The sequence below is a fragment of the Myxocyprinus asiaticus genome, chromosome 34 (assembly GCF_019703515.2).
Source record: "Myxocyprinus asiaticus isolate MX2 ecotype Aquarium Trade chromosome 34, UBuf_Myxa_2, whole genome shotgun sequence".
In the NCBI taxonomy this organism is placed as follows: Eukaryota; Metazoa; Chordata; class Actinopteri; order Cypriniformes; family Catostomidae; genus Myxocyprinus; species Myxocyprinus asiaticus.
Window position 1 is genome coordinate 36842283 of NC_059377.1, and position 23205 is coordinate 36865487.

General features: G+C 37.3%; 2 protein-coding genes across 8 annotated transcripts in view; one reads left to right on the forward strand and one right to left on the reverse strand.

The window, feature by feature from the left end:
- Positions 1-60: 60 nt before the first annotated feature.
- On the reverse strand, positions 61-10817 carry LOC127425039 (carboxy-terminal kinesin 2-like). 4 transcript variants are annotated; one of them, XM_051670652.1, is made up of 17 exons: positions 10763-10788; positions 10398-10428; positions 9993-10076; positions 9769-9862; positions 7820-7873; positions 7675-7710; positions 7350-7554; positions 7008-7173; positions 6683-6850; positions 5763-5882; positions 5395-5679; positions 3478-3642; positions 3096-3234; positions 2709-2848; positions 2107-2180; positions 1908-1983; positions 61-1807 (listed from the first exon to the last, which is right to left on the reverse strand). In XM_051670652.1, the coding sequence occupies exons 2-17, from the start codon at positions 10407-10409 to the stop codon at positions 1763-1765; spliced, it is 1863 nt and encodes a 620-aa protein (XP_051526612.1). In that variant the 5' UTR covers positions 10410-10428; positions 10763-10788; the 3' UTR covers positions 61-1762. The 4 variants fall into 4 exon arrangements, with proteins under 4 accessions (XP_051526612.1, XP_051526611.1, XP_051526610.1 ...); XM_051670651.1 differs by having other exon boundaries at positions 66-1807; positions 9769-9865; positions 10398-10425; positions 10763-10785; XM_051670650.1 differs by having other exon boundaries at positions 67-1807; positions 9769-9865; positions 10763-10817.
- A 372-nt stretch (positions 10818-11189) lies between these two features.
- The window catches only part of LOC127425041 (zinc finger protein 384-like), a 30344-nt gene continuing 18328 nt past the window's right edge, over positions 11190-23205 (forward strand). For 2 of the 4 annotated variants that reach the window (XM_051670656.1, XM_051670660.1), the window contains exons 1-7: positions 11190-11345; positions 12675-12742; positions 13068-13362; positions 14797-14919; positions 21885-21923; positions 22313-22479; positions 23086-23162. In XM_051670656.1, coding sequence (XP_051526616.1) covers positions 12680-12742; positions 13068-13362; positions 14797-14919; positions 21885-21923; positions 22313-22479; positions 23086-23162 — 764 coding nt within the window. In that variant the 5' untranslated portion in view covers positions 11190-11345; positions 12675-12679. The remainder of the gene's footprint in view (positions 11346-12674; positions 12743-13067; positions 13363-14796; positions 14920-21884; positions 21924-22312; positions 22480-23085; positions 23163-23205) is intronic. The other 2 variants (XM_051670657.1, XM_051670659.1) reach the window with 2 other exon arrangements.

A 23205-nucleotide genomic window follows, 5' to 3' on the forward strand; every position in this document is an offset into this window, starting at 1 on the left:
GCATTTTTGACAATGCTGATTACCACAAAAATTCATTTTGACGCATCCCTCATTTTCAAGAAAGCAAAATCTGGGTTACAGTGAGGCACTTACAATGGTAGTCAATGGGTCCAATACATAAACGTTTAAATAGTATTTCAACTGTGTAGCAACAAAATGTAAACAATATGCATGTTAACATGATTTTAGTGTGATAAAATTGCTTTTCTGTGTGAAGCTTTCCAATTTTACAACTTTGTTGCCATGATGACGTAACGCAGTTAACACTATAAAGACCGTAAACACGACAATTTAAACAACTTTACAGCTCAGATAACATAGGAGGTTAACAGAAGACTTAATGCAAGTGCACTTCACATTTCTGTTTAAACTCTCCAAAAATTTGCCCCATTCACTTCCATTGTAAATACCTCACGGTAACCTTGATTTTTGTCATTTTGAAAGATAATGAGAAACGAGTTAAAATAAATTTTTGCGGTAATCAACATTATGCCACAAATGCTGTCGATTAAGTTCAACTTGTATCGAACCCGGAATATTCCTTTAAAATACAGTTTCAAAAGTAAAGCCACATGATGTAAACAATATTCGTGCCAACATGATTTTAGTATGATAAAATTGCATATGTTTTCTGTTTATAGTTATATCCAATTTTACAAAATTTAAAAACAATAATTTAAACAGCTTTATAGCTGAAATATACAAGTTAATATAATTTATGTAAGTGCTTTGATACAATTATAAGCTTCTTCACATTTCTTTTAACCCTCCAAATATTGGCCCAATTCACTCCCATTGTAAGTGCCTCACTGTAACCTCGATTTCTGCCTTTTTTTTTTTTTTAGGTAGACAACATTATACCACAAATGCTGTTGATTGAGCTTAATTTATATTGGCATATTTCTTTAAAAGTAATGGTGACCAGTCACAGTATCTAAAAATTATTTTTTTGTCACTTCACTCTCTCTTTTTTATGTAAGGGGAAATAAAAATAAACAAACTAAATGAAAGAGTCTGCAGCCCCTGAGCATGCAGTACTACACAGCCCTTATACATTCATAAACATTTTACAGGGTTATTTTGATGCACTTAAAATCTTGATGTTAGAAAAAAAAAAGCCATTGTCTATTGCCAAGTTATTACTATTAAACCATAACAGATATGGGCTCTCCTTCAAACAGTGAACACAGCTGTGAGAATGTCATTTTATTCCTTTTGGCAACAGTGGCTAATACCAAGGTACCAGTTTTATAGTTACTTTAGCATTCTGACAAACTATGGTTACCATTTTTGTAACAGAAAAATATGTAGCATTTGCACAACTAAAACATTTACAAACTAAATTCATTTTACTAACTTAACTTTAACTATAACTACACATCGTTCATACGTTTTAAAATCCTTAGCTCAGCATTAAAAAAAAAAAAATATATATATATATATATATATATATTATTCAAACTTGTCCACTTGGCATCATAATCATGCTTACCGCTGCATTACACGCCAAAATGGAAAATTTATTGAGTTCTCTTACAAGTTTAAGTACAATATGCATTTGATAGTGGATAAACATTGATAAAAAATTGTCTGCCAATCAGAAATCTAAAAAGATACCAACCAAACTGTACATTAAAATGTATCACAGAAATATAAAAAGACAGATGGGGGGGATTTGGGTAAATACGGAATAAGTGAGGGGAACAGATAAAAAGAAAAACATAAAAATCACAACAGTGGAATATGGGGAATGATGGCTAAGCTACTTCCGATTAGCTGAAGCGGTTCCGATAACACAGTCGTTCACCTGCAACACAGTAACCATGCGAGTTATAAACCGTGTTAAAGATCACAAACAAACTCAATCTATATTCTAATGAAATACAAACTTTCACATGATCACTAACCTTGCTGGCGAAGCGCAGAGAATTCAGGGACTCACTGAAACTCTCTTCCTCGGGGGAAATATTGACAAACATCAAACTGCAAAAAAATAAAAAATAAAAAAAAAATAAACACACACTAAAATGAAATAATTCTATTCCAAAAAAATCAGTTAATTGTAACTGCCATATCAAAGTGTACTTTTTTAGTTGTTCTGCTTACGTTTTGCTGTTGCCTCCGAGACAGTTCTGGAGTAGGTAGGTGAGCTTGGAGTTACGGTAGGGAACAAAGCTGTCCTATAAAGGTTGAGAGAGAAAATGAGCTGGTGAAATCCATCAATCCTCACAGCTGTAGGCAATTTTTACTAAATGGAATAAAAATTAAAAAGGATTAGTTCACCCAAAAATGAAAATTCAGTCATTGTTTACTGACCCCTGTGTTGTTATAACCCTATATGAATTTATTTTTCTTCAACAGTCAGTAAACATTTTCATGAAATAATACATTCGATTTCAGTTTGTTTTTCACCAAACCTTATCGTTTGCTTTCATAACAATCATGAGTCTCATGGAATAATATTAAACTTCTGAATTATACTTTTAAAGCTTGAAGAGGTAGTCACCATAAACTGCCATTGTACAACATCACTGTGCATAACAATTTATCCCTTTGTGTTAAAAAAATAAATACATTTAAAAAAAAGAAAGTCATACAGGGTTACAACAACACAGGGGTGAGTACAAAATGACTGAATTTTCATTTTTGGGTGAACATCCTTTAAGAATAAATGTATCACCAAGTAACAGTTTATTAATTCAGCTTACCTTGTTGGCCAAAGCAGCGATCACGATTCCCAGGTTGGTGAGGGAAGAATTGATGGCAGTCATTTCCTTGAAGCGTTCTCCTTGTGACTGACTTTTCTGCACTCTTTCACTACCAGCCAAGTCCACTAGACACAGTGTAGCTGAGAAGCAATCGAGTGCAAGATGTTGACAGAAACCAAGTCATAATATCGGCCCCATTTGGATTTTTGCTCTACTATCCTGATTTTACAACCAAACACTCCCTGAAAGACTCTAGACAAATATTCACACTTGATATCCAATTCTCACTTTTGCATCAAAAGTAATTAGAAGCACTTCTTCATTTTTAATATTTCACCTTGAAAGCATGGACAAACTTAAATGTAGGCAGCGTTACGTTATACTTACACTTGCACTTAGTGTCTCGATCGGAGTTCTCGCCCTCTATGTCTAGCTGGAACACAGAGTGAGAACGTGAGGACTGATCGTTCATGCAGGTGCGGGCGGTGGACCTGTTTTGGTTTGCCAGCATGATCAAGTTGTGTACCTGAAACATGGGGAAATCAAAAAACGCCAGAATACTTGCTTTCGTAAACATTTTAGAAACCACACTTTGAACAATCAGCCTCACAACATAAAATTTGCCAACAGTATCAGTTTCTATATCAAACTACAAAAGCCCAATCATAATCTTTGAGTATTAACAGCCCATAAACATTAAAAATGATCCTATGAGCCAGTGACTAAATTTGAGACTTTCTGGTGGATCTGTACTTTAAATTAATATTACCTCATCCTCATTGTTGACTTTTTGGTATGTCAGGTTGGTAACGGTGATCTCATTGTTAGAGACCTTCCTGATCTCATGCTCGAGTCTCTTGTTCGGTTTTCCCGTATACAGAAGGTCTCGAAGAGTCTCGTTGTAGATCTCCACAAAGCTAGCAGTGAATGTGTACTACAAAATATCACCAAAGGTCCATTAATAAACCACAAGGTAATTTTGTATTTGCAAATGCTTACCAAATAGATGCATGGCACGATAGGCCACACTTCTTTTAACCTCGTGAGACCCCGCATCCACATGCATGGACGTTGTATTTTGGCTTTGCTATACGCAACGCATAATGTAAATGAATTTAAACCAACTGAACACAGTTCACAAGACTCTAGACTGTCATTTCAGGGTTAAACTTCTGGTGCACCGAATTTGTAAATTTTTTCAAGTTTTTTCATTAAAACCTGTTTGGGTGTAAAAAGTAGCAGCTCTAGTTTCGTTTGATACGTTGCTTTAAAAAAAATCTTCATTTTTCACACGTCAGCATGCTGATAAACATGTCCACATATGTGAATTCTGGTAATTATTCCCTCAAAAGTAAAAAACAAAACAAAAACGTTGAATAACTTTTAACATGAAGACATCTGTGGGTCATTTCGATTGCATTTTAATATAAATTTTGAAATATTTTATTTTGTTATCACTGTACAATACGGTTATATTCATTAACATTAGTTAATACATTCCTAAATTCACTGTGCATTTTCACATTAAGAATCAATGGGTTCATCCAAAAGCTAAACATTTTTGCTTTCAAAGGCTTTATATGGAATTAGGATGAAAATAAGATGCATTTCAATCTGTTCTGAGACCTGTGCAGACAGACTGCACACTGGAGGTTAAGTGCATTCACTCCTAAAATCTGACCTAGGGGGGCCTGGGTAGCTCAGTGGTAAAATACGCTGGCTACCACCCCTGGAGTTCGCTAGTTCGAATCCCAGGGCGTGCAGAGTGACTCCAGCCAGGTCTCCTAAGCAACCAAATTGGCCCGGTTGCTAGGGAGGGTAGAGTCACATGGGGTAACCTCCTCGTGGTGGCTATAATGTGGTTTGTTCTCGGTGGGGCGCATGGTGAATTGAGCGATGGCGTGAAGCCTCCACACGCGCTATGTCTCCGTGGCAACGCGCTCAACAAGCCATGTGATAAGATGCGCGGGTTGACTGTCTCAGACACGGAGGCAACTGGGATTCGTCCTCCGCCACCCGGACTGAGGCGAATCACTATGCGACCACGAGGATTTAGAGCACATTGGGAATTGGGCATTCCAAATTGGGAGAAAAAGGGGAAAAATCCCCCCCCCCCCAAAAAAAATCTAACCTAAAGTTCAGTTTCGGGCAGCAGATGATGTTTGGACCACTCAACATGTTTGTCAGACATGGGACAATGGAAATCAGTTCATAGATTCAGAATTTATAATGTATTATTTTATTTTAACAGTTGGCAGTGACTGAATGATCCTGGCCTAATATTGAATCAGAATTAATTTGGCTAATTTCTTGTGTAATGTCTGCAACGTCTCAAAAACATTAATAACCAACACTCCTGGAAACAAACAATTTGATGAAGAAAAAATAAAAATAAAAATCTGACTTCGTAAAGCTTGGTATTATTTAAAATTCCACGACTTAGTCCCACTGTCCACATATGTGGATATACATGTTTTTAGGAAAACTATTTGCTATACAATTTATTTTATTTTTTTTGCATGTTTAATAGGTGCTACTAGTTTCAACTCAAAATGAAATGGAAAATGCACACAGCAGTCACAATTGGGTCACAGGAGGTTAAACTAGACACTCAAGTTCAATACCAAGCTAGGACTGAGTATTGCTACAGAAAGATTCAGCATTTGCAAATCTCTTTGGCCCTTACCTGCCACCCTTGCTCACGGAGTGCTTTGGCATACTTAAAGATTTGCTGGACGGCACGTGGAATGACACCCCACAAGTCCTCCATTTCGCCCCCTTCCATGGTGAAGGTCTTACCACTGCCCGTTTGACCGTAAGCAAAGCAACAAACGTTGTACCCATCCAGAGCTGACTGGACCAGCAGAGAAATCTCTTCAAAAACCTCACTCTGAGAGGCACGTGGCCCAAACACACGGTCAAAGCTGAAGTTATAGCTTTTCTGTGTGTCAGCTGTGCGGCCTGTGTGCGACTAAAAAAAAGAAAGGTGAAACTGCAGAGGCTGAAGTATGATTACATGCCAATATATGCATGAGCTTGAACGGATGGATCTACCTCTTCCATTTTGGCCAGCGTAAGAGCCTTGTTGTCATGGGCAGGCAACTGAATATGCCGAACATCAAACTTATTGCCTGTCAGCAGGGGCCGGACTCTACAAAAGACTCTAATGTTGCCCTGTAAAAGGAGGGAAGATTTGTTTTTTTAGTTTTAATGTTTCTAACCACAATGAAAGCAAAAATACAGTGCAAAGTAACAAAAATCATAGTCAAACAAAGTATTGGACCAATAAGATTTCAAATTGTGCAGAGCTACTCAGTGTGACAAATAGAAACCATGTGATGTGTAGCAAAGATGCAGTACCCAGTGGAGCAGGTGGGGGGCGCTAGAGAACAGTATGGGGCTAGGGACTAAATTTGAGAAAATATGAAATATTTTAAGGTAAAATGTGATTAATCGATGTACAAAAAACTATTTAAAGTTGTATAACATCCAGTAAGTCCGAAGGTGAAAGGTCACAACTGTTTTTTCCCATATGTGTCAAAATTGACCCATTAAGATAATGAAAGGAACAATTTGTTATAACCAGTTATTTCTCTAAAACAATTATATCCCAATTTTTTTTTTCTGTTTTGATGGTTTTGACAAAGTCAAAACATTTGGTTCCAGTACCAAAAAACGATGCTGCATTTATAATGTATTCTTTACCTGTCCTGGGTCAAAAATGACTCTATGACAACGGAAGGGTTAAATAAACGAAGAATTTTTTTAATAATCAGCATTGTGCCACAATTGCTGTTGATTGAGCTTAACTTGTATTAAACCTTGAACATTCCTTTAACATGGAAGAGATGCAATTTCATTGCTTGTTTCTTTGTAATCAAGTCACACTTCGTTAGGACATTTAGGATGCAAATTTACAATATAGTCTCATATTGTCCTCCGAAATATCCAGATGGGCCTTCATCAGAGCTTACTTTGAGCTCCTGAATGGTGTTGTGGAGTTTCCTTCGCTCCATTTCTCCAAAGTGTAGCTCTTCCCTTTGACGGGCCACTGTCTCCTCAAGCTTTCTGACTATTTCCTGACTCTCTTTCAGACTGTCCTGACACCGTCCCAGTGCAGAGGTCTGAATGGAGAGCTGAGTCTGAGAAAGACAGAAGATTACAATTTGAAAAAAGCACTGAATCATGTTTACATATGTATGAAGTGCTGTACACTTGAGATAGAATCACCCGAAACACATCAAGTCTTCACTTTATTGCCTATTCTCATTTTGCATTTTTCAACAACAGCATAGATACCTGCACATTGCGGAGCTCAGACTCCAAATTATCCCTGAGACCTTCCAAAACCTTGTGTTCCTCAGTTAGCTTGTTGAAGTCTTTCTTAAGACTATCTCTCTCTTTAGAAGTTTGCTCCAGGTCATCTTTTACAGTAGCCAGCTTTACCAGTTCATCTTCACAGTCCCTACAACAGAATTAGTAATATTAAAAGTCACTACTTTAAGGTATCCATTGCTCTGTATATTATACAAACAGTCTCTTTAAAATTAAAAACACACTAGTTACAACTATTCTTAAAACAAAATAAGACTTTAAGCTTTATTTTTAAGATTTAATTCTGATGAGTTTTTCAACACTTACCGAAGACGCTTTTTGATTCTATTACTTTCCTCTCTCATTTCAGCTTCTCTCTTTTGGGCTTTGGATATGGAGTCTTTCAGACCTTCATTTTCCTGATTTATAGATTTTACTTTGCTCTGGTAATTTTGTACTTTGTTCTCCATGTCACTGACTTTACCCTTCAGGTCCCATCCTGGCCTTCGGGACATCCCTGAACCTGTATTTGCTGAAAGTAGATGCACTTAAGCACAATAAACGCCCTAAAACTATTGCATCATGTTCACGTTTTGCATATATGGACAAAGGTTTTGTGATTGCACAAATTACATTTAAATATCCATCTCACCTTTAGCAACTGCTGCAACTGGTCTTTTCTGATCACCTAAACATAAAGGAAGTTTGTAGTAAGTTTTTAGATTCAAGAAGTTCTAATTGCAGAAATGTGATTCATCTATAATATCTATGGTGTTAATTGGCATGTTTTGAAATACCTCTTGAGGGGGCAACAGCCACTGTTGCAGCTCCTGTTGGACGAAGAGGTTTGGCTGATGAGAAAAGGAGGGAGAGAGAGAGAAAAAACATTAAGACTCCATGCTCAACTTCCTGATACAAATAGCTATTCTAGCCAAATAGCCTTAAAGGAATATTCAGGGTTCAATACAAGACAAGCTAAATTGACAGCATTTTTGGAATAATGTTGATTACCACAACAATTGACTTAAATTCATCTCTCCTTTTCCTTCAAAAAAAGCAAAAATTGAGGTTACAGTGAGGTACTTTCAATGGAAGTCAATGGGGCCATTTTTTGGAGAGTTGAAAAGGCAGAAATGTGAAGTTTATAATTTTATAAAAGCACTTATTAATTCTTCTGTTAAAACTAGTGTATAGTTTGAGCAGTAAAGTTGTTTAAATTGATGTTTTTATGGTCTTTTTAGGGTTTATAAGTGTTTATGGCATTCCACTGTCATGGCAACAGAATCATAAAATTGGATAACTTTACACAGAAAAGGTTAGCAACGATTTTATAACACTAAAATCATGTTAACACATTGTTTACGTCTTGTGGCTATACTTTTGAAATGGTGAGTATTCTAACATTTACAGATTGGCCCCATTCACTTCCATTGTAAGTGCCTCACTGAAACTAGGGCTGGGTATCGCCAGCCACCTCACGATATGGTACATATTGCGATACACACATCACAATTCGATATAGATCATGATATCATGATTAGATTTCGATTTTGCTTTTAATTTCAATTAATTTGGGTAGATTTCAGTTATAATGTCCATTTTGCTTACATACAGTACAAAAAAAATGATCTTTCAGCTAATGCCTTTATTTATCATACAGGGGACCCTCTAACTTGTTAAATTATGGACATATCAATTTTACAAATGTTATTTTATCATTAGTTTTTCATCATTTTGGTGACATTTTAGCTTTAAAAAAAATAGTCCATGTATTACATCAATATATATGATGTATTGAAATTGCATATATACAGTATATTGTTACATGTTTCCTGTTTACATGCCTAATTTGTACTATTTACAAGTATTTACTTAGATATGTTGAACAAGTGCTAAAATGGTACTGTCTCTTTAAGACCTGTGGCAGGGACTTTGACAGTAGTGTTTGTTTGGTCGAATGGCTTCTTTACAGCATTCATGCTATGTGTAATTAGAATTAAATGTTTCTTTAGTTGTTTTTGATAAATAACTGACTGTACAGAACAGAAAGGATATTAAAAGAGACATTATTATACAACAAATGGTTTTCTCAGATCTAGTCTTTGAAATCACATCACACAGAAAGAGTTAAAGCTTTTACTCTCAGCACGCAGTGAAAAGATCTCACCGCTGAACTTCTTCGCCACTACACCACTCAAACACTGGTGAGTGAAATCTAAAAAAATAACCAGCCAGTGACTAATCACAGACATTTCTTGTAGCATATGGGAAGTGTTTACACACATATGATTGTAAGGGATTGCGGATAGAAAGAAAGAGCGATCTTGGCATTTTAAGAATCAACATTGGGATCGTTCATATTAAGATTAAGTAAAAAAAATCAATATTTTTGCCCGACCCCAGATCTAAATACGTGAGAGAGGTCCAGCATGTCCGTGAGAGAAACCGTGAATCCCGCAGGATCAGTTTCAGTCTCTTTCGTGCCTCATAGGAGCATCTCTGAAAATATCACGATATACGGATCTAAGTATCGATACAATATCGTGAGAAAAAGTATCGCGACATATCGATATTTGATTGCATCAACACAGCCCTAACTGGAACCCAGATTTTTTGCCTTTTTTAAAGAAAAGAAGTGCTGCTGATTGAGCTTAACATGTATTAAACCCGGAATATTCCTTTAGGCAGCCATGTATAGTTAACTTTTTTTTTTAAGGTAATTTTTTATTTTTTAAACATAACTCACCAGGAGCTTTGACTGCTACAGGTCGTCTTGGGGGCACAACACTTGCAGCAGTTTTGAACCTCTGAGGCGGCTCTGTGTCCACCCTGCGCATCTTCTTCTGTAGAAATATTGATGTTTTTCATTATATATTCAAAATAACCCAGATATGTACATTTGTGTTAAATTAACACTGCAGGTACAAAACAAAGGAGATTTGAGTTACAGAATTCAACTAAAAACAACACCTGTGCAGGCTGTTGTTGCTCCCCATCCGAGCTAGAGGTGTGCACCCGTTTCCCAGACATAACTGGGAGACGGGATGATGTATTCTGTAAAATAACCAATAATGTATGCCAGAATTACTATGATAGACTTTGAAAAGCACACAAAGTTATGTACAGTATACATGACAGCTGAGTTGCATCAACGTTTGAAGTACTTCAGACATGTAATCTAGAACAAAAGAGTTTAGTTTAGGAGTAATACACTCAGCACTTAAACTGATTTTCTGTTATTCTGTAAAAGTATGGTATAATGTACATAACTAAAAATGTACAGCAGTGGAAAATAAAAAGGGCGCCATTTACATGCATGTTGTTGATTTTGACAGATCTTGAACCTAAACATTTTTATCCAATACAAAATATTACCTCTTTGTTCATGGATGTTGTTTCAATTCTTCTAGAAGTCAAGCCCAAAATAAACAACACATTACACAACGTACATTACAATGTTAATTAAAGTTAGCTAGACAAGTAATTTTGCCTATGAAGAGCGGAACCAAATAAAACAATTCTAAGGTACTGATTAGCGGATTTAATAAACATTGAGCTGGTAATTTTGGGTGGGAATTTTATCTCTTATCTCTATACAAACTTGATAATCACACGAAGCAAACACTTACATTAACATTCTCATTGTTGATGTACAGAGGTAAAAATTCGAAGAAAAAAGAAAGAAAAAAACTAACCTTTATATACGGAAATGAGAAATACGACGGCAAATAAACACTTACCTGCGCAATGATTTCTCGTAGCCGTTTGGATTTCAAATTGAAAAATGTATAGTCGCTATTCAAGCTGACCTCTCATTGGTCAGATCTGAACCAATCAATACAAAGCACTGAATATTCCCGCCCAAAATGGGTGGAGAAAAAGCACTTCGGCTCCTCCCATGGCTCTGTGTCCAATGAGAGCCGATGCTTGTGCAGACATGGAAATGAAATTATTTCAGAAATGTATATGTAAATTATATATATATATATAAAACATATTTAGGAGCACAGACATTAATTTTTTTTTATTTAGCGTAGTTTGTCTTTTTATTGGAGGGAATTATTTGGCCATTCCTGTCACGACCTCACATGGCGGAAGTCATTTTTGGCGGTGAGCTTGTTATCATTTTGACCTCATTCACCGGAAGTGTAGTCGAGCTAAATCGGACAACCCTTCGAGAGAGAGAGAGAAAAAAAAAAATAGAAAAAAAATTGAGGGGAAAAAAATCGGTGAATCCAAGGGGTTTGGGCGGATTTGGACGAAGTTTCCGAACTGTCCCGGCCCGGAGTAGCCCTGGGGGTTGAAAGGGAATCATCAGCACCGGTAATTAACTTAGATTTATGAGTTAATTGTCAATGATTTCTCCAAATTTGAGCAACTCGCGCGCGCTTTCTCCACAGTCTCGACAGCCGGAAGTCTGCATGTCTCTCTCGCATTGGCGTCGACGCTTTTTTTCTCTTCGTTTTTTTTTTTTTTTTTTTTTATCCTCGAGTTTTTTTTATTTTTTTATTTTCTCAGCGAGACTAACGGAGAGAGGGATGGAGGCATAGGGGGTTATTGTTTGCAGGCGGAAGTTTACATGTTGCATTGCTTTTGGACAGTGCTTCTCCTTTGCGCGGATAACAAAAGCTGACATTTTAATGGAGGGTGGTTAGGAAAGCCCTGATGATATTTTGTCTCTCCAGCTACCTTTCCTTAATACTATCCATGCATATGTAATTAGAAGTTGTTCGCTAGATTGCAACGTGCAGAATGAGCTGCTATTGCATCAGTTAGTGGATAAAAACACACCCGCTACCCTTGATGCCGAGCAAAACGAAAAAAAACCTCGAAGTTGTTCGCTAGGTGCCCATCCCTTGGCTTTATTTTGGCATGCATGCGAAATATATGCACAATCGTTTATTTAGAAGCCTGTACGTGAGCTGTCCATGTGCATTTTTTTATTCTTATGATGAGTAATCGCAGTAATTCAGTTCAGACAGTTTTTGGCGCAGGATAGCTCGATGCCTTTTGTTTTGATGCCTATTTATAGCACGCTCTTCAGTGTTGCACGTCCATGCAAGTTATGCAGCTGTAGCTGCTCCCATCTTGCATGCAATTAGACCCTAGGTGCATTGAACCAGACAACAACAATAGTGTGTTTATAAAAATAACCAAAATATGAGGTGACAAGTGCTCTGCTTTTTTTTTTTTCTTGAATGTATTTGTTGCCTTTAACCAATTCAGTAAATGTTCAGATTGAGTTGGCACTTATGTAGTTTTCATTCATATTTCATGCATGCAATTTAAGTTTTGCACGTTGGGTGTGAATGCAACATGATTCCTAACCCAACACGCTTCTTTGCCTGTCCTATGGCGAGCATAGGGTCATCCACCCTCAAGATGAGCTTATGGCCTTTGCTGAAGTGGAGTGAATAAAGATGCATGACATTTGGCTGATATTTCAAAGCCAGTATCCTGAATTAATTGAATGAAGCAAGGGCCTTGCATATTGTGTGGGGTACTTGGGTGTCACAGTGAAAACCTTCTTGCCCAAGCGAATAAACCTTTATACTGCCATACAAAAAACCTATAAAAGGCAGGGTGTCATTTCACAACTGTTGCCAGAGGCAGAGTGGGTGTTTTACCAGTTATGTTGCTTTTTAATTGCAGAAATAATGGAAGATTCCCATTTCAACTCATCATACTTTTGGTCTCCCGTTCCAACAGTGCAAGGACAGGTAGACACCTTATTATTGGACTCTCTTGAACAGTACATCGTTGTGTCTTTAAAGGAGACACCATGCTTATAGAGCATAGTCTAGTACTAAAAAAACATACCAGTCCAGGATGGCTAAACACCAGCCTCGCACTGATCCATGTGAAAGTAACACACTGGAAGCCCTGCACAACCATCTTGAAAAATTAACCCTTCCCTCGCTGCTCTCTCCTTCTCCTGCTTCATCCATCTGTTCATCTTCTGCATTTATCTCTCAATCCATCCTCTTTTCTCTCTCCTCTTCCTCTTTTCCTTGTTTTTTCCATTCATTCCTCCTGTGAGTGTAGATTGAGAACGCCATGTTTCTGAATAAGATGAAAGAACAGCTGGGTCCGGAGAAGAGCGCCTCTTTTCCGCACTCGTCCACAGCGCACTACCCTACGGCGGTGCTGACGGTGCCGACGGTGCCAGGCACGGTTACCATGGACGCAGGAGCTATCGGGAGGGTGCCCAAACAAGAGGGTGGAGGAGGTGGTGCATCAGGGGTGCAAATGGGTGGCGTGGGAGCACACCTGCACCCGCCTCACACGTCCCAGAACATCACGGTGCTGCCCGTACAGTCTACTGGCATCATGACGGCAGGTAGGTGCTTAGTGTTTCAGTAATGGTCAAACAATAACTGTGGACCATTTTCACAAACTTTAATAACATGTTTCTGCCTTATTTAGCAGCGAAAGTCTAGCGAACTTTTATTTTTTACATTTTGATTTTTTTTAATTTATTTTTTATATAATTTGTATCATATTACCCTGGTATTAATAATAATAATAATAAAACTAGTTACCACTGCTGTAATGTGGTTTCAAATACAGATTCTGAGGGAATAAATTTGGCATACTTCTCTCTTCTGACTGCCGTAATCCATCGCTTTCTATTTTTTCCATCGAAAGTCATGGGAACGCAATTGTGCGTTTTTTTTGGGTTTTTTTGTTTGTTTTTTCTGTTGAAGCAATAAACACAAAAATAATATTTGTTGTGGTCTCTCATTCAGCACTATTGAAGTTTACCCTGCTGTAGTTTACTTCTGTGTTCCAGACCCCGAAATGTAAAAAGGGTCCATTTACTAAAAATTCGGAAAAGCATTTTTTTTAATTGGTTGATTCCCATTATGTTTCCATTAGATTTCGATTCCTTTCATTTCATTTGTTTATTTTCACTCTTTGGTTTATTTATTTATTTATTTATTTTTGACATTTTTCATATGCAGATGTTCTTGAAAGTTTCCATTCAAGTTGCGAATTTAATTTATATGAAAAAACATATTATTGCAAAAACAATGTGCGAATAAAGACACATTTCCATCCAAGGGTGTTCAAAAGGATGAAATCGTCACTTCCGGAGAAATCGTATCCACTGTGAGTGTTTTAATAAAATACTGCTGGTTTAGAGCATGCAGACAAAACCTCTAAAGAACTTTGTTTCATGTCTGGTAGCGACAGCGTGTCACACACTTCTGGGAGCGCTTTATACAGTATGTGCGTTCATCCTTCCTTATGACTGTTCCGTGCTATCTATGATATTTTTCAAAAGTGTCAATAAACATATAGTTCAAGTTTGTTTTCGACTTATTTGCTCCGCAAACTCTTTGTAGGCTTTGGATTTTTTAGACAGTTATTTCAGGATGACCAGAGCAACATTTCAGATGTGATGATTGGCCCGCCGGCTAGTCCAGTAATGAACGAGTTTTTCAGTCACATGACCTTTTTGATGCGCATCTTTTATTCCTAATCATTTCAATAGGAGTTTATTCGGTAAATGTGTTTCCTTCATAGTTTATGCGCATTTCTTCTTATTGAATAAAAAATGTATCCACCTCAAGCAAGTGCATAAATGTTTTTTTTTTTTTTGTGCGAATTTTGGAGATTTATTCGCATCTTTGTGTTTCCATCCAGCAGTAATAAAATCCATCCAGCGCATAAAAAAACGCTGATGGAAACATAGCAAATGTTAACAAAAAATATATAGATAGTTTTGTTTTTAGTACGGACTAACATGTATTTCCTCTCCCTCTCTTAGCGGGGTTGGTGATCACAACTCCTCAGGGCACTCTGGTCACTCCTCCCACCTCCTCTCAGTCTTTTGTTTCTGGCCCACCCACAACGACCATGATTGTGTCTGCGCTACACTCATCCACCACAGGTAAACTCACCCGTCTGTTGTAGCCACCACCCCCTCTTAAAGGGATAGTTCACCCAAAAATGAAAATTCTCTCATCACTTACTTACCCTCATGCCATCCCAGATGTGTACAACTTTCTTTCTTCAGCAGAAGTGAGGATTTTTAGAAGAATATTTCAGCTCTGTAGGTCCATACAAATTATAATGCATGTGAATGATGATCAGACCTTTGTAGCTCCAAAAATAACAAAGGAAACATAAAAGTAATCCATAAGACTCCAGTGGTTAAATCCATGCCTTAAGAAGCAATATGATAGGTGTGGGTGAGAAACAGATCAAAATTTAAGTACTTTTTTTTTTTTTACTCTAAATCCCCACTTTCACTTTTACATCTGAAAGCCACATGTGGTGCCTCTTTAGTTTAGTGGATATTTATGTTTTCTTTGTGATTTTTGGAGTTACAAAGGTCTGATCACCATTAACTTACATTGTATGGACCTACAGAGTACTGCCCGACTGATAAATCGGTTGGCCGATATTAGCCTTTCACCAATATATCGGTATCGGCGTATTTGTTTACCGATATGCGCAGATACAAAAACTTTTTTTCAGAACATATAATGCAGAAAACAATGCTTTAGAATTGGTGTCATTACGTAGTTTGTCCAGCAGAGCGCGCTCCGACTCCACTGTTTACAGAGCTGAACTGATGGTGGCTCTGCAGACAGGTCGGAGTTAAGCGGTGCGGAGTCAAGTGGTGTCTTCTCGGTAAGTTGTTAACTGGTTTGTGAAATACATACTGGAAAGTTAATAAACAATGACCCCATCATTTTCCCTCTTCAATATAACTAATATAACGTTAACCCTGTCCCTGAAAACCTTGTCACTCATGTTTATCACATCTGTTTGCTGTGCTAACCAGCTATAGTTTGTCAGTGCAGTCAGTAATGTAGCAGATTGAAAGGTAAACATCAGAGCATCTTTTTGCAGCTCAGCAGACAACGGTGCGGTGGTGGATTGTGTCTGTTGAGTGTTGATTTCATGCTACGTTGTTACCTATTTTGTGAGATGCAATGCTGGAAAGTAAATAAAGTCCATCTTTTACTCTCCGTGACAACAAGCTTATAGCTAACTAGCTAATCACGTAGCTACTTTCATTGTTGTCAGCTGAGTGGAAGCTAACGTGTAAACATGTATTCACCAAACTGTTTTGTTCAGGATTCACAGTTTGGTACCCCCTTCAACCGAACAATTCCAGTCGTTGCATTTATAAAATGTAATATTTAAAAGTCTGGTTTTCCACTGTTGAAAGTTTCCCCTGAACTTGTATAGCAGAATATGGTGTAACGCCGCTGTTTATCTCTTGACTCAGCAGGTGTAAATGCTTCTTGTTTTACAACCTGCCAATAATTAACTGGCAGTATTAAAATAGTCAGCATTTGACTGATATTAAACAGTAATACTGATGTTTATTTAGCTATTTTATTTTTAATTATTCTTTATTTTAATGGTCAGCAATTGACTTATACTAACAGTACTGATGTTTATTTAGTTATTTATTGTATTTTTTTATTTAAATGGTCAGCAATTGACTTATACTGAACATACAGTACTGATGTTTATTAAGCTATTTATTGTATTTTTATTCTGTATTTAAATGGTCAGCAACTGACTGATACTGAACATACAGTACTGATGTTTAAGCTATTTATTGTATTTTTATTCTGTATTTAAATGGTCAGCAACTGACTGATACTGAACATACAGTACTGATGTTTATTAAGCTATTTATTGTATTTTTATTCTGTATTTAAATGGTCAGCAATTGACTTATACTGAACATACAGTACTGATGTTTATTAAGCTATTTATTGTATTTTTATTCTGTATTTAAATGGTCAGCAATTGACATACTAAACATACAGTACTGATGTTTATTAAGCTATTTATTTCATTTTTTATTCTTTATTTTAATGGTCAGCATTTGACTGATACTAAACAGTACTGATGTTTATTTAGCTATTTATTTTATTTTTATTTATTCATTATTTAAACGGTCAGCATTTGACTGATACTAAACAGTACTGATGTTTATTTAGCTATTTGTTTTATTTTTAATTATTCTTTATTTAAATGGTCAGCAATTGACTTATACTAAACATACAGTACTGATGTTTATTAAGCTATTTATTGTATTTTTATTTATTCTTTATTTTCTCAGTGTTCATTTCTAGAATTTGTTGAAAATGTATAATAATAATGTCAAATATTCTTTGATAAAAATATTTAAGAAAGCAGCCTTCTGAGTACCTTTGCATAGTCATATTGGTGCAAAATCGGTGCACAATCCACATAGAAAAGGTCTGATTTCATTCCAGCTCACAAATTAACTATATCGGCCACCATATCGGTAATCGGTCTCAAAAATCCCATATCGGTCAGGCTCTAAAATCTTAAAATCTTTGTGTTCTGCTGAAGAGAGTCATACACATCTGGGATGGCATGAGGGTGAGTAAATAATGCGAGAATATTCTTTTTTGGGTGAACTGTCCCTTTAATCATCTGCTTATTACACTTTCCTTGTATGCAGTCAAGAAGCTTGTATAAAACTCCTATTTTCACAAACCCTTGAAAAAGTCAGTCCAGAATCATTTGTATTAAAAATGGATCTTCAACATATTACATAGGTTTTTAGCCTACGATAATTTGGTACAATAAAAGGTTATAGCTGTTTAGCCTTTTCAATTTTTAAATATATTAAAGTTACCCAGATTAAGGGCTTCACTTATCCCTAAGTAACATGTCTGATCTGTGTTTGGTTCATTTGACCCTAAGCCAGCCTTATCATTCCTTTAGTTCAGACAAACTTCCCACCAACTTTTATTTTTTATTTTTAAATACGCCATACATTTTTTAAATGTCGTTTTGCATATCCTTCATCTTAAGCCCATTCAGACTCTATCAGAATGAGAGAACTGCAACAGGTTAAAAAAAAAAAAAAAACACTTTTAAAAAGTATTAAAATCAGGGACTAAAAATGCAAAAAATTGCATCACACATTTCTTTGCCTTAAAGCATGTTGTGGATGTAGCCCTCTGTGACATGCTGAAGACCTTTTAGACAACTACATATAATTACGACGTATACATGCTGGATTAATCCAGATGCAAGAAAAAATATAGAGGTAAAAATTATAAATCTCAGTTGTTTCCAAGTCTTCACTAAATTACTGTTTGATGCATTTATACAGATTTGCTGCTGCCGGGTTTTGACAGAGAAGCAGATCTGTAATTATAACTAATTAAAATGAGTAAATAATGATTAAATAATTAAAATAATTTGCATAAGATGACCTTTAGTCCAAATATACCCACGCAGTGCGTGCATGCATGCAGGAGAGAGAGATTTTGGCTATTGATTTTAGATGGCCAGATGTATATTTGAGATTTTTAGGGGGGATATATTTGATATTAAGAATACATTTATTGAAAAATCATTACTTGATTTAGGCTTCTGTATACTATGCTTGCTATGATTTCTATGCTGATAATTCCCCCACATGGGAAAACCAATCAGTAATTGCTTATATTTTTGCTTGTTTCGGGTGAGGCAAGTCCCTTATTTTGAGCTTGTGTTTTTTTTTTTTTTTAAACCAGCTTGCTTGTTTCTCTTGTGAGATCTGGCAACTGGAACATCACCCACCCTTAGCACAGAGTACTGTCATTTAAAAAAAAAAACATTATTAACTGTTCTTTAATTTCGTTGTAACTGGTTACCAATTTGAAACGAGGCAGCGGAACGCCAGAACTGTAACGAAAACAATACAGTTCCTGCTCGGAATGAACCAAACTGGAAAAACATTTTATTTTTAATCCCTGATTAAAATTATAACTGCTGGCTAGAGAAATGTAATTTGATGATACTACGGTATCTGATGGGACCATTTGATGGCTTCTTTTGAGACTAGGGGTCGACCGATATGTTTTTTTTTGCAGGGCCAATACCGATAAAGATTATTATTAATGCATTGCGGTAAAAATTTAAATTTTAAATCAACAGTCAAAAAGTCTCTTAAGAACTGGGCAAGAATGAGGACATTGTGGCCCAAAGACCAAAGTAGTGTACTATGGGGATCTTCTACCATTTATATTTACATAGGAAAGATTCTGTATGGGGGTTCAGGGGTAACCCCTGAGAAAATATATGTAAAAGTCTTCATGAACCTTTTTTTGTATTTTCCTTAAAATGCAAATCTACCAAAAACAAACAATGTACATCTTAATAGTGCAGTTTAAAATACTGTTTGCTATAGTTAAGTGTAAATGGGCTGACTATCAAATAATGGAAATGCTCGTAATTTCAAAGTTTTGGTTGTCTTTCTTGCCATCCATGCCAGAGATGATATCTCAGATTAATTTTCACAAAATTTAAATCAAAATCTCTTATTAACAATAGACTCGAAACATGTTGATTAATAAAGATAATTTTAGACGGGAAAAAAATCATTTGCAGTCTAAAGGCGCTCTGGAACCATGATAAATTGTCCTGTCACAAACCTTGCTTAGCTGAATCATCAGAGTCATATCAGACACATGAAGATTGTTTCTGCTTCATTTTCGTTTTCTGCAGTGTATTTTAGCGAACTGTGCCGGTATCCATCTATATTGCTGCTCACTGTAATTCTCCGCTACGATCTACTGTCATTAAAATAATCACGTCTGCAGCTCTACTATGTGACGTATCATGTTGCAGGCCGGTGGTGAGATGCAATGCATGCGGAGTGCAAAAGAGCATTAATAAAGCGTGTTCATTGCTAGAGAAAAATATTCAAGGATATAGCGCTGAAAGATCAGTGCTGTCTACGCACCTGAGCGCTTGTGGTTTACACAGCTCCATTGTTTTGTCGTGCTGCTAACCTAAAGTGTAGAAACAGTGAAATGGGGCAACCATTGTCATGATGTCTCATGGTTCAGATGGAACAAATCCGGGGTCCGGACCCGGGCCGTAGTCCGCTAATTGGTTACCGCAGTTTATTGCAATTTATTATCTTTCCTCTCAGTGATGCATCTTTCTCTCGCTGCTTTCCTCTTTCCCAGCTCTCCCCCACGAATACGGAGTACTGTGTTGATTGGCCATTTACTCGTGAAATATAACCAATCCAAAAATACTGCGGTCGGGACATTGAGCCAGACAACAAGCAGTAAACTTTCAGAGAGAGGCGGTGACATCTGAGCCAATTTTAGAGCGCATTTGAAAATGTATCGGCAATTAGATCAGACAAAACGATTCCGATAATTAGAAAAATTATGAATATTGGATCCGATTATAGGCCAGGCCGATAATCGGTTGACCCCTAGTTGAGACCCCCTTGGTTGGTAGTTGTTGATGATATTAGCTCTAATATTCAGAGCATCTGTTTGATTCTGAACATTAAAACTCATATCATTTATTTAAAACAACAGATAATAAGCCAGAGAGGTTAAGTCGCACCCTGTTATTTTGCATTTGCACTCGGTATGGACAAAAGTGTCCAGAGTGTTTAATTCTGATATTTATTTAAATGTAGCCTCGAGCATATGGCAGAACCCTAAACTATGTATTAATAAGTCCCCTTTCTGTTGGTCAGATTGGATTGTGAGGGGGATTAATACACTTGGTGACCTATATGAGAGTAGAGTATTGAGATCTTTTGAAAATTTGATTCAACATTTTGGGATTCCCAGATCTCAATTTTATAAGTATTTACAGCTGCGCCACCTGCTCTGCACTGTTTCTGGGAGTAGCATACATCCCCCTAGAGCAGCAGATACTCAGGGAGTGGTGATTACTGCTTTTGGGAAGGGTCATGAGGCATCAGTGTATTACTCCCTGCTAATTCAGAGTCTGGGGGACGGAGCTTTTAAATTCTCTCAAGAGATTATGGGAGGAAGATTTACATTTGTTATTGGAGGAGAGAGTGTGGGCTAGGATTCTAAAAAACAAAGTCTGCATCTAGAGATGCAAGGGTTCGCCTTATGCAATTTAAGATTTTACATAGATTTTATTGGACCCCCTCTAGATTGTATAGGCTTGGTCTTAAGGACACACCCATCTGCTGGTGATGCCATTCTGAAGATGGAGACACCACCCATGTTTTTTGGGGGTGTTGTAAGATCCAAGAATTTTGGCTGAAGGTGCAAATTTTTGTGTGTGATGTGTTGGGCACTCAGGTCTCGTTCTGCCCCAGACTCTGTATTTTGGGAGATAGGGAGGTCATGGATTTGGAGGATAATTACATGAAGGACTGGGTTTTGACCAGTGTGATGATTGGTAGGCAGGTTATTTTGAGGAGTTGGAAGTCGGATGGAGCACCCTCGTTCCCGGAGTGGTGCGCGGAGATGGGGTGGATGGCTGCCTTCGAGGAGGGGTCGAGCATAAGGATGGGGGTTGGGGATTCATACAATAAGAAATGGGGCAGTTAGCATTTTTGGGGGAAGCTCGAGGAGGGGCGGTGGAGCGAGTAATTTAGAGTTTCGTTTTTTTTTGTTGTTTTTTTATTATACTTGATTATTGTATTTTATTTTTTGTTGCTGTTTTAGTTTTGTGTTTTTTTTTCTGTGTGTGTGTCTATATTCTATTGACCACAGGGGTGTTCGTGGGGGGGTCAGGGTGGGAGTTTGGTAGGGGGAGGGGATATAGTGGGGGTTTAATGTTTAAAGTGTTTGATTCAATATATATATATGTTGTTGTATTTTTTGTTAATTTATGAAACAATAAAAATGTTAATAACAAAAAAAAACAGATAATACTGTATGTCACACATTCAGAATGTATGTAAAACAGACGCACTTGTGCATGATTTTGCTTACTCATCCAATTTCAAAGCTAAAAATGCTCTAAGAAGTGATTGTGGGAGGGAGAGAGAGGATGAAAGAAGGGATGAATAGATAAAGGGAGAGAGGGACAGTGAGCTCTATATGTTGAGTATGTTCTGCTCTTTTCTGTCAGAAGATGGTTGGCCCCCCTCCCTCTATCTTCACAGCCACAGTAAGTATAAGAGCACATGTACATTTTTACCAAATGTTGGAAGGAAATGAAACCCACTTCCTTCCTTACAGGGACATGGCATTAGATGACATTAGATTTGTTATCAAAATTGGCTGAATTGATGTAGATTTTAAGTAACATTTCATATAAGACTTATGACTTTTTTTTTTTTTTTTTTCAAAAATGGATGAAAGACTACAACACAGAGAATAACCCTCCCTCATTAAGTCACTATGAGATCATCCTTGCATTTGTCATTTAACTGGACAGATGCAGGAAGATATTGTGCACAGCTACATATTACATTATGCATTATCCTAGCAGCTGGGAGGATGCCATATCTTTACATTAGTGTGTAATGTTTTTGCCTATTTTGCTGGCATTAACAGACAAGAAAGACGATGGCAGTATTCCACCAGCTGTAGTCATGCCAGCACCCTCGAAGCGTGGCAGAAAGAAGAAGTCCATGATGCCAAGGGTCGGCCCCATTTCAACCCACACACTTGCCACAGGAAGTGATGCGCTGATTCTTGCGCACCTGGCTGCTGGGGGACAGGTGAGAGGTTGCAGAGGTGTCGTACCTATCCTTACCTTCCTTAACTGAAAGAGTCTTCAAATAACAAGAAATTAAATTGTAGGTTGACGAAGGAAGACCTTGGTACATTTTTTTTCTCCCCAATTTGGAATGCCCAATTTCCAATGCGCTCTAAGTCCTCCTGGTGGCATAGTGACTCGCCTCAATCTGTGTAGTGGAGGACGAATCTCAGTTGCCTCAATCAACGCATTTTATCACGTGGCTTGTTGAGCGCGTTACCGCGGAGACCTAGCGCGTGTGGAGGCTTCATGCTATTCTCCGCGGCATCCACACACAACTCGCCACGCGCCCCACCGAGAGCGAGAACCACATTATAGCGACCACGAGGAGGTTAACCCAAGTGTGTGGTAGTCAACGTCTTTACTTGCTGAGCTACCCAGGCCCCCAACCGTGGTACATTTTTAGTCGGTCTAGTTTATATATTTAGCTTTATTACAAAATGATAACATTTCTTTAACTATCGGACTCGTTGTTGTGAGTTTGACCTCTGATGGACTACAGATGATGACTGGTGAATAAGTCAGGTTTTTCAGTTCTAAGATGCTAAATGAAGTTCCTTTCTCATAGCACAACACAAGTGACCCCTATGACCTCTCCAACGATGAGGATGATCATCCAGGCAAAGATGGGAACAAGTCCTACAGGTACAAATGATTAAGGAACACCTATATTAATATGAAGAGTGTA